The sequence below is a fragment of the Varroa jacobsoni genome, unplaced genomic scaffold (genome assembly GCF_002532875.2).
Source record: "Varroa jacobsoni isolate VJ856 unplaced genomic scaffold, vjacob_1.0 contig01148, whole genome shotgun sequence".
Classification (NCBI taxonomy): Eukaryota; Metazoa; Arthropoda; class Arachnida; order Mesostigmata; family Varroidae; genus Varroa; species Varroa jacobsoni.
Genome location: NW_019214589.1, coordinates 12,911 through 28,678, shown reverse-complemented (window position 1 = coordinate 28,678; position 15,768 = coordinate 12,911). Strand labels below are relative to the sequence as shown.

Sequence of the window (15,768 nt, the reverse complement as noted above, 5' to 3'; positions counted from 1 at the left end):
AAATACTCGAACATTTTATATAGGTCGCTCCGCTTCAGAAGTCCTATCGAAAGATCAGTCGTACGGGACCTTTGGAGACGTAGGCATCGTTACGAAAATATAGACATAACGCTCGGCGTAAATTAAGCCAAGTTTAGCATTTAATGTTGGTGCCTTTTGCAGATTAGGCTGTTATGCACGTTATCGATATCAAGAGAAGATTTGTGGACAGTAGACCTTGAGGAGAAGACAGAACCTGATTTTGAAGATCACGCTGATTTCCGCCGGTTTTTTTTTCCAATTGTTCTGTGATAGATACCGCGGTATTTGTTTTAGCATATATATGTATACGATAGAGAGATGTAACCTTTGGCTAATTCGTGAGAAGCTAGCGCCGGAAATGCATCAGCAGGAAGAAGGTATCGATGGCCATGTTTCACTCATTTTCTATCTTTTATGATCCAAATATTATTGGACGGCGACGACATATACCTTTCAGAGCCTTACTTTTACCCTATCACGGATACTGGTCAAATAACCCAAGCACTTCTATTTACAGATATCTAAGACCAATATAGTAGAACTCATAACGGCTCACGGCATTGTGGGACGTTACGGTTTTCCTATTCTAAGGACTAGATAAACATTGGACTGATAAGGTTTCTAGAATACATAGTGAATGTTATTGTTAGAAGAAAAGCGCGATTTTCACTACTTTCACAGGTGTTAATGCATTACTGGCCTCTAAAACAGATAATTTTGACCATTCGTGGAATAGGATTTAGCGAACTGAGTTGTCCTGCCTAGTTTCCTGATCAATTTAATTTCATTGGTCAATAACGACCACCTCCATGCCTACTGCTTGGATAGGCGTATACGCCATTGTGGCAAGTCGAGCTGCTTCTGCGTCAAGTTTGGCCTACACAATCTGCGAAGAAGGCCAGTTCAGGAGGTTAAAGTTAACGTATACCACACAAAGTATTCATTCTTGATTGCTAATCTAATGGTAAAGATTAAACAAGTGGATAGCTAGCGGAGAGTCACTTCGCGACTTCAATCATTATAATTATTTCTAGATTAAGCCGTGAACATTTATGCTATTACGTTGTTACAGGCGAATCCGGTGTACCTGAAAATCGAATAAATTTAGAATTAGAGGCCGCTAGCAGGAAAAACCGATTGAGTTTATTCTAGGAGAAATGAGTTTAGAGGGAGAGCATCTTTTAGTTTTGAAAATCATAAAGTTTTTGGTCATTCGAAGATCACAACGTCGCGGGAAATCATTGAAGATTGGTGAAGACAATAGGCAAGGAGAGCCAAAGAAATCATAGTACGTAAATGGTGCAAAGGTCTCAAGAAAGGAAACTAAATTGCTAAAAATCAGGGAGAAAGAGACTAAGTATCAGGACCTGAAGAACAAGGACGCATTGCCGCAATCAGGAAGGTCTTTGACAAACATTGGCATTTTACATATAACATGTTACTGAATCGTAAGTCAAACGTTGAAAATGTCGAAACTGATTAAAAAAAACGCTGAATTTACTTTAAGTCAATTGGAAATACGTGTGGTGTATTCCACCTGCGATTTTCAGAACTTTAATTAACAAAATATTTGCTTGGGGCATACGTTCGTTGGAGATGAGGGTGGGTCAATCCATACCGCTACCCGGGGAAAGACCAAAAAATGGTGATCTCTTATAGAAGGATTGCGGTCGGATCAGTGCCAAGTAGGTTCTGTAGCAAGATGATGGTAGTACTTGCAATAGACATCAAAAGCATCTGCTACTATGGATACTCACCGAGAATAGAGCAATAAATGTGGCCAACTATCTCGTGTTCTGCAGTAGATTGATTGATTGTTATAACGGCAACTGAAGACACCCTGTCGGGGTATTGATGACAACCTTAAACCTCAATGCCATGCCTCAGTTTCTTTCGAAATACAGCAAAGAGGTAGCCAACATTAACCTCAACCTGTTTATAAGTCCGTCTGATTACGAAGTTTTTTATATCATATAAATTTGAATACGACTACGTGTATCCCTCGAATTCTAGAGAGTATTTTTCGAAGGGAAACCTACTTGCGACAAGCTATCTAAATCTTTTTTCAGCTGGCTCAAATGTTGTGGCTTTTTCTGCCATTATGATTTTTCTTGAAACTGTAATTTATTTACAATTAACAACTATTGTGTTCGACAGCCATACAACGAAACGGGGTCAATCTACAGGAAGTCCTGTTCATTCGAGGACCTATAACATGTCCTAAAAATAATTTAGAAATCAGAAACAAATAAAGAGATACAAGAATAAGAAGTGTATGTGTCTTATTTGCCTTGTTTAGCGCTGATTTATTTCTACGGTTCGTTTCGACTTAAGTCAGCCGCTCGTGCCTTTTACTTTGAAATTGGTTTTAATTGAAAGCATTAGATCTAGAACATTTCAACTCTTCTAGAAGATACGAATGAAGCAATGCAAGTTAACAAATAAAAAAAAAAGAAAGCAAAATATTGCTAGAAAAAATCGTAAGTTATATCGCGGTTAAAAGCATGTATTAAGGTTAAAAACTTTTGTAAGTAACACTTTTGACGGTGGTCATGATGTGTCCAACGTGCATCTTGAATAGTATAAATGGGGAAAAACGATTTGCGCCTAAATATTGGGTTAGTTCTTGTCATTGTCCTGATGATTAGTATTCCGTTCATATACACGAAATATCTATGGATAGATTTGATTTTTGCATATTATACCTGTTATAAGGTGCCGGTTTTTATATTAAATAAAAAAAATAACGTTACTATCGCAAAACGGCCGGTAGCGGCTTGTTATAAAATTTCATTCAAGTACATTCGTAACAACTTTTGTAATTGAACGGCCGCATAAAATATAGAACGCTATACCCTTCGCACTGTAATCGCCTTCCTGACGGACAATCAGTAGATCAATTGTATACGCTACGTAAACCGCTATCTTTTACTGCACGAACAGCATAGCTCGCTTCTACGGCGCATGCCTTTTGTAAATTAACGATTGCGTAGTATTAATCATTCTTTGAATGTGCTTGTGTATTTTGTACGTTTGCAATTCGTCACATCACTAAAAAGTGACTGACGCTCAAATACGGTTCTGATAATCATAAATTTAGGGGGGACATAAAATAGTAGCTCAAAACTGAGCGCTAATATATCCCATTTCGCACTGGAAGCCAGCCGTCTGAAGCAATACTTAACGCCAAATATTTGTAACAGTTGTTTCTTTCAGATCACGGACCCAAGTTTACGTACGATATGCCATGCTGCTTTGTATCTCGACTGAAACGGTATTTTAGTCAAATGTCGAGACGACGACAGGGGTGCAAGCGGCCGGTAGCTACATAACGAAAGAATATTACTGCAGACGTCACTATTCCTTGCCGATTCAGCTCGTGTCTAGTAGAAGACGTGCGAGCATTCTACGCATTCGTACATTTTCACGTAGCTACCTACCCATGGAAGATGCAATTTTCTTGGGTTGCACATGTATCGAGGGTTAGCTTCCTCTGTGCTCGGGTTCAAGAAAATAGCTCTGCTTCTTAAAATAATTACCTGTCAATGTTACAGTGATAACAAAACGGTGCTTTCGCAGCGTGCTGGGTTCGTTAGATGCTATTTGTTCTCTTTCACATTGCTATCGATAATAAAGTTAGTTCATTTCTACTATAAGCTAGGGGTGACTTCAACGGGGGGTGACCACTATGACCAATATATATCGCTGGCTACATAAGAACTATTCAACTTACATAGTGAGCAAATAACTATAAGTGGACACAGGTGTCAGGTCAAATGAAAATTTTGTACTTATTTAGCTAAATAAGTCCTGAGAGATATGCCCCGTCGATATTTGGTAAACGGGCCTCGATTTTAATACTACTAATAAATCGTTTTACTAGATTTCAGACAGGTCGCTTGTTATAGTATTGTAAAATCTAGCAGGAATTCAACAAGCAATTGTTTATTGGAAATACTGCACTGTATGTAGCAATATTACATTTTTAGTTCGTTCAGTTTACGCTTGACCGTTGTCAGAAAGGTAGCGTTCAGCAAACTTTCCTTTTAAATTAAATTGCATATCAGCCTTTGCCGTCAAAATTAGACCCTAATTTTCACGAATCGTGAGGATAAGATCTGCTCTTACAACTGTTTACCTAGCAGCTTTTTTGTTTCGTCAAATCATGTCCTTGGCTTCAGAGTGTCATTTTAGATAGCTCGAGGCAAACGTGAACTATAATGTCTACCTAAAATCTTTTCCGTTGAGATAACATTTGTAGCAATGATGGCATTAGCTTTTCGATAGTTTTTCCAACACCAACCTCCGCAGTAGTAAGGAACCGACCGACCACGTACATGTCGCATAATGATCTTTATTAAAGATCGGTTTGTTATTTGAATCAGCCTTATCGTCTATCAGAAAATCAATATTGAAAATTTCACCCATACTTTTATACATCCTATGTAAATTATGAGGCCATACAGGTACCAAAGTTTTCTAGGAAAGTGTCCAGGTCACTAGGACGTCTATTTATAGTATATTAAATCTCTGTAATATCATAAAATATGGGTGGGCCGTTATGGATTGAGTTACAGTAGGTAACGTCAACGACCTTCCATTAAATAAAGCTGTTATTACGTCGCCTCCTAGCCTAATCTCAACCTAAGGTGTACGAGAACTAGAGCAGGCGATGCGTGCCTAGTTTTCACGGCACGTTTCAGTGTTGCAACTATGTGATGCTGGCTATCATGAGATGAGATGCAATAAAATATGCAACGTTTAGAACTGCTTGCTCTGTAAGCTTCAGCAGGACCCTCGTTGTTGGTAAGGGACTTGTCGACGGAACTGGTTTAGGCTACACCGCAAACTGTTAACATGTGTTGCTGGCAAAAAAAAAAAACGACGTTTTTATTTCATATACCGAGCCACTGGCGTAGACACGTAAAGCCGTGTTTCGACTTCATATTGAGCCAAGAACCTGCAGAGCATGAAAGCGCACCAAGAAGCGAATATGTCTGCGAAGGGAGCACATCAAGTGTCGGACATACTCAGCGGACCCAGGGGAGTCACTGCTAGCGATTAGCTGGCTCATATGCATGGTCAAGCAGAACGTCCAGCAGTTACATAGATTGCTTTAAACGCACGTGCAGCTGATACCCCTAGAAAATCTTTTTTGTAGCAATGTGACAAAGTCAAGGCATACCAAGCGTACGTTCTTCATAGCCCTGAAACTTGCCGCCTAGAACGGATGCAATGTAAGTATTAAACAAAGAGTATATTGCCTGCTTGACATTTACGTTGAGCTTATATACGAGTACTATCGTAAACAGCAAGAAATTGTAATTAGTAAGCATTAACAGTTATAATAATAATAATTAAATAATCATTCAAGTTCTTTGTCAATCGTAGGCTACTCACGCCTCTGTACGCTTGTAGCTTGCGGAATATATATGTTTCTTCCAACAATACAGACCATAGCACGTTGCCTTAAGTTAAGCACGCCACTACGCTCGAGGCTAAACTTCAATAGTATCTTACCTTACGTTGAAATGTGTAACAGTGTTATAGATTTACTATAAATTTATGTTATCGGAAATTTAGTAGTAGTAAAACAAAGTAGATGACGTATAAGGCATAGCGTACATCAAAATCGAACTACAACGCAATATCTTACAAATTAGACAGCAATTTTTTATAATGTATTTTAACTACATAAATATATCTAGCTATATTTTAAAACAGAAGCCTTTCTATACCATCCAAGACCTCTACAATAGCCTTTAAGAAAATTGTTATTTCATAAGTTATAAGAAAATGTTAATTATTTTATCTTGTTACTGTTGCATAATTCGAACGCAACTTTAAAGCCAGCCCAAACTAAAAATACTTCCGGCGTATGTGAAAATAGGTAACTGTCAAACTATGGTTCCGGCCAAACGTTTATATTAGTACAGCAGCAACAGTGTTGTTTGTCAGCCTTCTCATTTACATTCGAGTATGTTATTAAGGCTTTAAAGCCCGGGTATTGCAAGTCCTAGTTTCGGCCCTGGATCTACAAAAACAAGTATGCCCGTTATCATTTTTGTACGGCATGAACTGCCCGATCGATTTTAGGTGTGCATTAAACATGGACCGTTACGATGCGAAACGGAATCGATCAGCGATATCCCTTAGCTTAAGCGATACTTTTACTGACTGAGCTATCCACAAAAGGTCACGCGGGATGGAACTAACTCTCATTTACGAGGATAAAACACGGCCCAACGAAATCTAGTTTGACATATCGCTTCATGGAAGCTTAGCTCGTGTGGGACGTGTTTGCTATGATCTGAGCAGTACCCCCCCTCCGGCATCGCTCCAACTTCTTCGTATGTACGCACGCAACAAGTTCCGCGAAGTACAAAGAAAATTAATTTATGTTATTCCCGTTTTCGGTAACTGCCAGATATGATGTAAAGATATTGGGCTTATAATTGAGCTAATTGATGACTATGTTACATGTAATAATTATTTTTCTAACACTTGACTTTTTTGATGAAAATCATCCCTTATCAACCCTTCGACTACATAAAACGCGGGCTGTGTAGTAAGCAGCCTTCAAATCATTACAAAATAAAAAAGTTAAAAGCAATTAATCTCATATATATAATTAAACATATAATTTTTACACTGTTACTATAGTGTTGTAAATTATATTATCTAAGAAATAGAGGCTACAAGGTAGGCAGCAATTTGATTTCAAAAGATTTAACAGGCTCCACTCTCTAATATAGTAAAAAACGCGATATATGTACATTGCAATTAAAATCGTTACTTACATCTCTTATTTTTGCTCTAAAACCTAACAACCTGAAAAAAAAACGCGTCAGTATACGTGGATTGAGACTTGTTCTCGAGCATATTCCAAACAAGTAAACGTAAATAAAACTAAAATAAAGAAGCTGAAACAAAAACTCTAAAATTTAAGCATTTCTTTAAAGCCGAACTTTTGTACAAAAATTGTCGCAGTGCCATCAGAATCTCTAAAAAGGGTCGAGACACATTATTTCATAACAAAAAAAACCGTCATGTGAATATTGTTTCGTTCGCATTTGCCGTTATCAACGTATCCCTCATCGTACATTTTTTGCGTCAGTAAAAACAGTTTGCAGAAAAATCTCGCATATTCGAAGTGAAACTGCAATGCTCTTTCCGTTGGTAACGTGGCGTACGTGCTTTGTCCATAAAAAAAAAACGCACGTGAACTAGGAGCCGGCAGGCAGGTGAGCATTGGGTACTCTTGTAACTATGTATTTAGTTTATCGTAGCATTTCATCATTTTGAAGCAAGTGCGTAAAACACGACGCGAAGGAACGACCTTGCACCATGAAGATCTCTAGACAGGCCAGACTTCAACTTAATGCAACGTCTCGGTGTTATCGAGTAGAGTTTGAAGCGTATGTACGTTACGCAAAGACAACCTATGGTTGAAAAGAAGTATTATAGACATGTCGTTGTAAAAAGGTCACAAAACAAAATATCTCTTAAATTGAAATCAGCAGTTGAGGGTGGATAAAATTTTCTTAACACAGATAAATAAGTGATAAACAGGCCAATCTAAAAAAAATTTAGTTTAAAAACGAAGCGTCAAAGTAGAATCCGGTCTGTACGAATTTTGACCTGTTCAACAAGTTTATTATCGGAGTTCACGACGAAGCTTCTCAGAGACGTTATTTCCGAGATGTTAAAAATAAAAGTAAATAATGTCGTAAGTAGCGGCAAAACTAGTCGTACTTAAAATGCTTTTCGATTTATCTAATACACGGCTTTAAGATAAGGCTCATACAACTATGCAATTAGTTAGTTTCAATAGTGGATAAGCTGATTTAGTGTATTGTACCGCGCATCATGGGGTGATTGTGTCTATTCAACTCTATGTAGAAGGCCAACGAGGGTGGTCTCGACTAGAGCTCTAAACTTAACCACTCTTGACACAGTTAATAATATATTTTTTGTGGTAGATAGAAGGATTAGTCCATGAGAAGCCCATTTTTTTTAGACCTATTATAGCCTTCTTGTACGCTCCTTGAATAAAGGAGATCATATAATACAATGAAGCCAATGGACTATAGTTACACTTTTTTAGTTTAGGATTATTAGAACACAAAGGTACCGCAAACAATTTTACATCGTTATAAATACATGATTTATATTCACCTCTAAAATGAAAACGTCAGGCTGGCGTAAGAAAAAGATCAACATCCTACGGTTGATTGGCCGCCGTAATTGTACGTTCACAACGATAACAAAACGAATTGTTAAATTCTGTTCGCAGAAAAGCTAACACAAATAAAATAGATACATAACATCCTCCAATTTTACGTCCAGTATCGCCGTTAGGCACTCGGTTAGACGGCTGCTCGCAGAACGAAACAAAGCCTGGCTATGCTCGGGTTCGAACTGAGGCCACAACATGTCCCTAAGATTACCAGGCTACACAGTATGTGCATAACGAGCCTTAAACAATCATCTTATCCTACAGTTTTAGCTACACAGTTCGAAACATTTTTAGGTTTCAGACATTTGTCTAGGGCAAAGGTGCAATAGAGAACTGTTTGACATACCAACTTATGTAGTTGACAATCGAATTCGGGTTACGACTAAAACCTCATCTAAACAGAATTTTTGTTAAAACAAACGTAATCATTTCGATTTTTTTCCCATTTTATGGTGTGTATATATAGCATTTGCTGCCCCTTACCGAACTTACGTTGAAATTAATTTAGCAAGTAGACCAAATTACAATCCTACCTCTTGCGCGTAAGAGTTCACGAGAAAACCGCCGCCGGGGTGAATGATAGGGAACTTCTAGTGCAAAGCACTTGTTTGAGTACGAAAAAAGACGACGAACGATAGCAGCGAGCCCTTCGACCATTTGATGGGACGAGCTGACGATAAGTCTCTTCTCTGTTTGATATGAATGCAATATTGTTTTACGTATAGTGCGGTCTACGCTGCACATTTGCCGTTTTTTCTTGGAACCGCTCAAAATGATTTGCAAAAAGATTGACCTGTGCAACTGCTTGGTGACGTTCCTATCAATAATTTTCTTGCACGAAGTTTCACACGAAGGTAAACCCAAGTCACTCTCAAGCCATTAGCTATTCTGTCGACTTTGACGTGTTACGTAAGACCACTTTTGCATTCTGGCGCTATCTGTCTTCCTATGGCAAGCTATCTTATGGGCTGACGGCCTTCCCTCGTTATTGTCGTCTCTTTAAGTTGCTCCAAGTCCTCAATGCCACTTGTTACGAATATATGTGTGTCAGGTCGGAATTAAGAAGATACAGCATGTTGTATATGAAATACTGAGTCTGCTCCATGCACTGCATATGGATGAAGATAACGCGCTTGTCTGCGGACCGAACAGAACTTGTAAGCACCAAAATGGGTAGGTTTAAGATTCCAGTCGTCCCTGAGAATCCCTAAACGAAACGTATGGTCGAAGCATAGGCTTCTGGCTTCATACAGAGTTAAGGACCTCTTACCTCGTTATCCCCGAGAAAGTTACATGTCTCCAAAAATTCATTCATATCTTACTTAACATATTATCTTCTGAATAATACTTTGGCTTATTGGTGTCGCTTTCTCATGTATATGGCTTGTACTGTACAGGTTATACCGAACATCCATTGACCCGTTATGCACGTTTTATCATCCATTCAATGGGAAAAGGCTATACAACTGCTCTTGATTGCGAGTGCTACTGAATCACTCATACAATTTTCTTAGTTATTTTCCTATGCTGATAATAATATGTTTAATAAGAAAAAACAAAGGTTTATATTTCGTGATCGTGATGTTAATGACTGTAAAAAGTGAACTGGTGGGGAATGCTTCACTTGATTTATGAACTACGTATCATAATATAGTCCTAATGGTAATTGTCCACAACCGATTTCTAGTGACGAGATTGCTGAACTAAACGTACGTGACAAAAATAACTGTTTTAATGCGATGAAGATGCTACGCGTTTGCCTTTATCTAACAACGTATTCTTCCTCGTTGTTGTGACTTACCACGTAGCTTTTACTCATTCTATTTCTCGAGTAATTTTATCTGGGCCTGAAACTAATAGCAATTTAATTATATTAATATAGTTTTGCTGCGGTTCATCTGTCACCCTTCATTAGCTGTCGTCATCGGATTTATCGAACTATTTCAAAAGATCTTGTTTCAACAAGTTCAGCAGAAATGTTACAACAGTAACTGACTTAGCTTTTTGAAGTGTATTTCTCAGCTCTCTCGACGTGTCTTATTGAAAGAGCGTATGCTATCAGAAACCAAGATTTAGAGGGAACATTTTGCTTACAAAATTTCATAGAGCAATCTCAACATGGGTTGCAAGATCTGGGTGAACCACTAATGCATCTGGGTTTATGTAATGACTCAGCGAACAGACGTTTCGAAAAATAGAAAAAAAAAAAAAAAAAGAGCGAGGAGAATCGGTATAACTCGTCGAGTGCCTGTTTTCAACCGCAACATATTTGTTCCATACGAAGGTTCTCATAATTAAAAAAAATAAGACGGACAGTGAAGAATTGTAATGGCGAGCATCACTGGAGAAAATTAGAGTGCATACTTTAATTTTGTGGGCATGCTTATGACGACGATGTAACTCCAGTCTGCGGACGAAGTGGGCGGAGTTGTCTAGGGGAGACTGTATATTCCTTGTGTCTATGGGAACACTCAGTGATCATCCTTAATTTCGGCAGGCAAGCTATAAGAAGGCAAGCCGTTTACGTGATGAATTTTCACACGTAGATTAGCTTGCGTAAGGGGCTCTGTCTCAGCATAACGGTAATCCACAGATGCGTAGGTCAGGTTACCCTCACTTTTGTAAAATTCCATTCAAAAAATGCATGCATAAGTTATTAAATACGTGAGCACATTCAACGTTTTGCAAATGGGGAAGCGGAACGCAGAAGAATACTACTTATAGAAGAAAAAAGTTTTAATGTGCAACAAGCTGAATAAGCACTCACTAGGATATAATTTCATGGAGGTTTGAACATATGCCTTGAATTGTACTACAGCGAGCTATTGTAAGTCGCCTGTTGCGTGACAGTGTGGCCGGAAGTGCCTGACAAACCCAGAGCTGAAGATAAGCAGACATCGCGGGTAACCATCTTCATTTCACAGATGTAACGTCGCGAAATTCGCAAGTTCTAGATAAGTAAAAAAATTCAGGTTTTTATTGCTTAGCGATTTCTTCACACGAGTGAATGAACACCGGCTGCAGTTTTAGGTACGGCATGCTCATCAACAAACAGTTTATGAGTGAAGGAAGGAGCTGGGCAAATAAAAAAGTGACAATAATTTTATGGACACATCGTCTGTAGATATTAAACTAGCCGCACGCAGAACAGGAACAGACACCGTATATTTTGTGGATCACTCCTAGCATCAACAATAAAACTGAACCTAAACAAGCTGCCATAGGAAGGTAACATATCATTTCAACAGAATGACAACATTTTTTTCGTACAACTATGTATTAAATCACTTATCAGACAACAGCATAAGTTTAATCAGTCTTACTTTAGCTATACTAGATAATAATCTAAGTCCAAACAGAACGTATATTATGTTCCACGACCCTGATGAGAAAGTTTACTACCGGCCGATTGTTAATCTGCATTTAACTGAATAACGTATTACCTTCTTTGTCCTTGCTTGTTGAGGTCATTTGGAGTTCATTTTTAAAGGTTGGTGTTTTCACGCGTGTACATGTAATAGTTTAGAAATGACATTGTTACGCGGCAAATGGACTATGCTTTCTTTTTGAAAAACAAATAACATGGAGATCAATAATAACATTATTTGTATTCAGTTTTTTATATCTGGAAGGTATAATTATTGATGTAATGAAGTATCTGCAAGAATGCTGCTCATTACTACACTTCAGTGCGGCCATTGTCCTGCGTAGCGTAACATGGAATATCCTAACAAGTATTATACCAATTGAACGAACGGAGAGTCTACAACGTTCTTTATATCGCAATGGTTGTGTGCGCGTACATGGCTGGACTTGGACCTTAACGTATTAATGAACTATCCTTCCCCAAACCTTATACTACAGGAAAGGTTTGATTATTTAAACATCTTTGATTCCACTAGATTTATCCTGAAGTCGGGATTTGGTCAAGGGAATGAACGGGATCTCAAAAACATCCTAAATTATAACAGCTGAACGCCAGATCGTCCGATTGTTAACGGTGACAGTTAGAGCAACTGGTAAAATAGTGGAAAGGATAACCGCTATCGTTTAGTAGTTATGAAAAGAGGACATGAACGAATATAATTGCGATGAATGATAATGTATTCATTTGCGTCTAATAGGGCCGAAGATGTTTACTCTATGAAACGGCAAGGTAAAAACAACGGCCCCATATAGAGACGTAGCGTGCTGGCCTCTTTTTAGGCGCAAGCTGGCTCCAACTTTTTAGCTGCCCGCACGGACGAAGATGTTGTCGCAGTTGGCCACAGCTACTGGATGTCCACTGCACCGACATGTGATACGACGGCGTCTGAGACAACAATATTACTCTGGCTGAATGTACGTGCAGAAAGCAAATAGTACATGCTTTTCTTGTTCTTGCCATATACGTGAGCCTAATACACGACATATAGAGTAAGAGGCCGAGTGGTTGGTTAATACGACGATTGGCTAACCGTTCGTAAACCAGAATGGCCTTTCGTCAGGTAGGCAGGCAGGCAGGCAGGCAAGACAAGCAGGCACGGATTGCGGCCCAGCATTCCTACCGCAATGCAATAGGCTAATTATTAGAGAAGGATGGAATACGAAATAGTCTTGTTGGATTAGGTCATCGTGTTTGCAACACGTGCTGTTATGGTAACGCCGTGTCACCATCAGTTGAAACCTACGCAGCCGACAACAAAAGCGGCGTGATCATTGCAAGGCTTGCTATTCAGGTAGCGATACTATTCATTTTAGCAGTGGCAGCTATTAACGAAAAGCTGGCAAAAGTTGATTTGTGCAAGTTCACAGCACTTTATGGGCATCTCATAGACTCATCCATGCTGGTCGGGATATCGTCGTTGCGTTGCCTTAGCCTCCTGTTCCTGTGGCGAACTACGGCTATCGAAAAACATTGTCGGCCTGCTACGGTAACAAGAAAATATATGCACCTTAGTAGTAAACGTTTTGTGTCCTTGCCACAGCGAGAGATACGAGTAAAGCTTTGATCATACCAAATTAAGTCGCCTGTTATTATTACTACCACCATCATTATGATTAGTACTGTTATTGTTGTTGCTGATGCTGCTGTGGCGGTGGTGGAGCTAGACAACGGTGCGGGTCAAGGGTTTCGACAAAGATTTCGACATTGGCTGTTTATGTAAATGTTACAAGTCGCGATTACTTTCCCATTACAGATCTTAGGCCACAACGCTTTCTGTTATATGATTATATGGATGTACATTACATGGTTTCTGTTATACCTGTGTCGCGTACTGGCTTTCAGTCCGGTGAGTCGTAAGAAGCAAAAAATGGGGAATAGTTAAGTACAGCTTTAAACAAGCTGGTCGAAGTCAATGATAAATAAGTTAGTAACAAATATGATTAGGATATCTAAGACATTACCGGTAATACTCGCCATAATCCAAGAGCATTTTCAAAGTAATCAATGTTCATTAATCCTTAATTTCTGTTTTTTTTTTCTCGTACAAGATGAAAAATGAAGTTTAGGTTTATAATGCAATAATTAGGCTGTGTCCCATATCGACAAAGAAACAAGTGCTGTGTACATAAATTACAGTTGAATCTATTGAATTTTATCATTAAGCCATATGTTAAATTATCCTCTCATTTATCTAAATACATTTCGGCTTGGTCTGGCGTGAATAACATTTGTCTGCCCTAGATTTAGCAGCTAGCATTCAAACAAACAAAAATGGAATAACCAATTGATTTTACACTCGGATCGGTACCACTGATGAAACGTTTTCCGGAGCTGAAACGCCTTTTGGTCGTTCTGATTTTGCAAAGGTCTCAAAACTCAGCTCTGCCCAAAAGTACACACTTAGTCAACAGAAGAAATCAGTTCAGCACATATTCTTAGGCAAAACATTTCACAATCTATTACAATAATAAAACATTTATGGCCTAGGGTGTGGTACGTGTGGATATTTTTGAATAGCTTGACATAAAGGAATCGATCCATGTGAAAGGACAAAGTATGTCACTTTGCTTCCGCAGAATGTGATCCCGTGGGTCCCGAAGTAACTGTTATTCAGGCAATGGCCGGTACGGCAGGAACACAGGAGAACTATAAAAGGAAAGAAGTTTGGTTAAGCGTCCGTGTTAGTGCCAAAGCCGACGCCATCCACAGCAACCTACATCGTCCGTTGGCGAAACGTACTGATTATCGGTTCCGGAAGGGATCTGCACAAACGAAAAAATCATCGTCGATAATGGTGGCAAGGGAGATGATGAATGCCGAGTTGGCAGAAGGTTCTTAGCTCATTGCAACTGTTTACGGACGAAAAGCTCCCGTTTAGAGGAGATTAGATCTTAGAGCAAAGAATACTTCTGTGAACTCTGGACAAAATATTCTGGCTGGTCGAAGGTATTCAGTGCGGCGGGTGAAAAGCAATAAATAAAGCTTTTTGCTGTCCGATATTATATTTCTTGTCATTGCCTGTATAATTTGTAAGAAATGAACTGAATCCGTAGTCCTAAAACTTTGAACCGTACGAATACGGCTTCTGATATCATCTAATGTATTATGCATACTTACAAGCTTCTCTTATGTCTTATGCGACTATATAGTACAGAGCAAATACATGCATTTATGAAGGATGCTATACTTTCCATGGGCGACGGTATCATTTCTAGGCGCCGCCAAATAGGTACAACTTATTTCACTCATCCGATGGGACATTAAAGCGTTGCTATGCTGAACCGAAATGGCCTTTCACCAAATGATCGTGTACTAGTCCGTACGTCCCTTTCGTAAAACAGGAATCGATAGCTGGTCGTATTTTCAATGCCGTCCACCTTCCCGCTGGTGGCCCGATTAACGTATTGGAACTTCAATATGAACGAGAAAAATTTTACTTTTATTCCTATGCAAGCTACCCTTCGAACGGACCGTAATTTTGCAGCACAAACAAAAACGTAAGTGCGTACAGATAAAGAAAGATACGAAGAAGTTAAGTACAAGAAGTAAACAATAAGAAACAAATACTGAATAAAAAAAAACTTGAGAAGCGTTAAAAGTAAATTATGCTGTGATGGTTTGGATTTCCTGTTACCCGCTCTGTGCGTAACGAGACTGAAGGCGGAATTTAATTGAATGTGCCGAGTAATAGCACCTAATCTTCCACTAGAGTCATTGAGGTAGGTACCTTCAAAGACTTTATCCAAGTTATAGAACTTTTTAGAATCTGTTGGCAAGCATTTTGTGCTGTCTGTGATTGTCTCTATATGAACTTAACAGCGATCTATGGCACTATTCTTTTGATAACATGTTCAGGTTGTTAATGTTCGGACATAACGAGTCTTCTAGGAAAAATCTTTCAGCCTAAACCGTTTGCTTTCCTCTAGGCGTCTATAAGCTAAGGTAATAACACGTATACGATATTAAAGCAAATGATAATATTAAAGTGATATATACAACACAATTTGGATAGGCGGATACACTTAAAATTTTATTGTTGAGCCCGATGTTAGTTGTTTCAATTAAGAGATCCAAAAGCCTA

At 38.8% G+C, this 15,768-nt stretch overlaps 1 protein-coding gene across 3 annotated transcripts; it reads left to right on the top strand.

The window, feature by feature from the left end:
* The first annotated feature begins 4,963 nt into the window (after positions 1-4,963).
* LOC111271862 (uncharacterized) lies at positions 4,964-14,686 on the top strand. Of its 3 annotated transcripts, none has more exons than XR_002687179.2 (2): positions 4,964-5,258; positions 14,264-14,686. XR_002687179.2 is itself a non-coding variant. In XM_086973078.1 (2 exons), the coding sequence occupies exons 1-2, from the start codon at positions 13,476-13,478 to the stop codon at positions 14,524-14,526; spliced, it is 321 nt and encodes a 106-aa protein (XP_086829204.1). In that variant the 5' UTR covers positions 13,453-13,475; the 3' UTR covers positions 14,527-14,686. The 3 variants fall into 3 exon arrangements, 1 of the variants encoding a protein (XP_086829204.1); XR_015315502.1 differs by lacking the exon at positions 14,264-14,686 and adding an exon at positions 6,118-7,746; XM_086973078.1 differs by lacking the exon at positions 4,964-5,258 and adding an exon at positions 13,453-13,533.
* The last annotated feature ends 1,082 nt before the right edge of the window (positions 14,687-15,768 follow it).

Bases quoted from the DNA above. Each gene is read 5' to 3' on its own strand.
- LOC111271862 (XM_086973078.1), top strand. From the start codon at position 13,476: ATGGATGTACATTACATGGTTTCTGTTATACCTGTGTCGCGTACTGGC. The intron at 13,534-14,263 runs GTGAGTCGTAAG...TTGCTTCCGCAG, and splicing joins GCGTACTGGCTTTCAGTCCG to AATGTGATCCCGTGGGTCCC.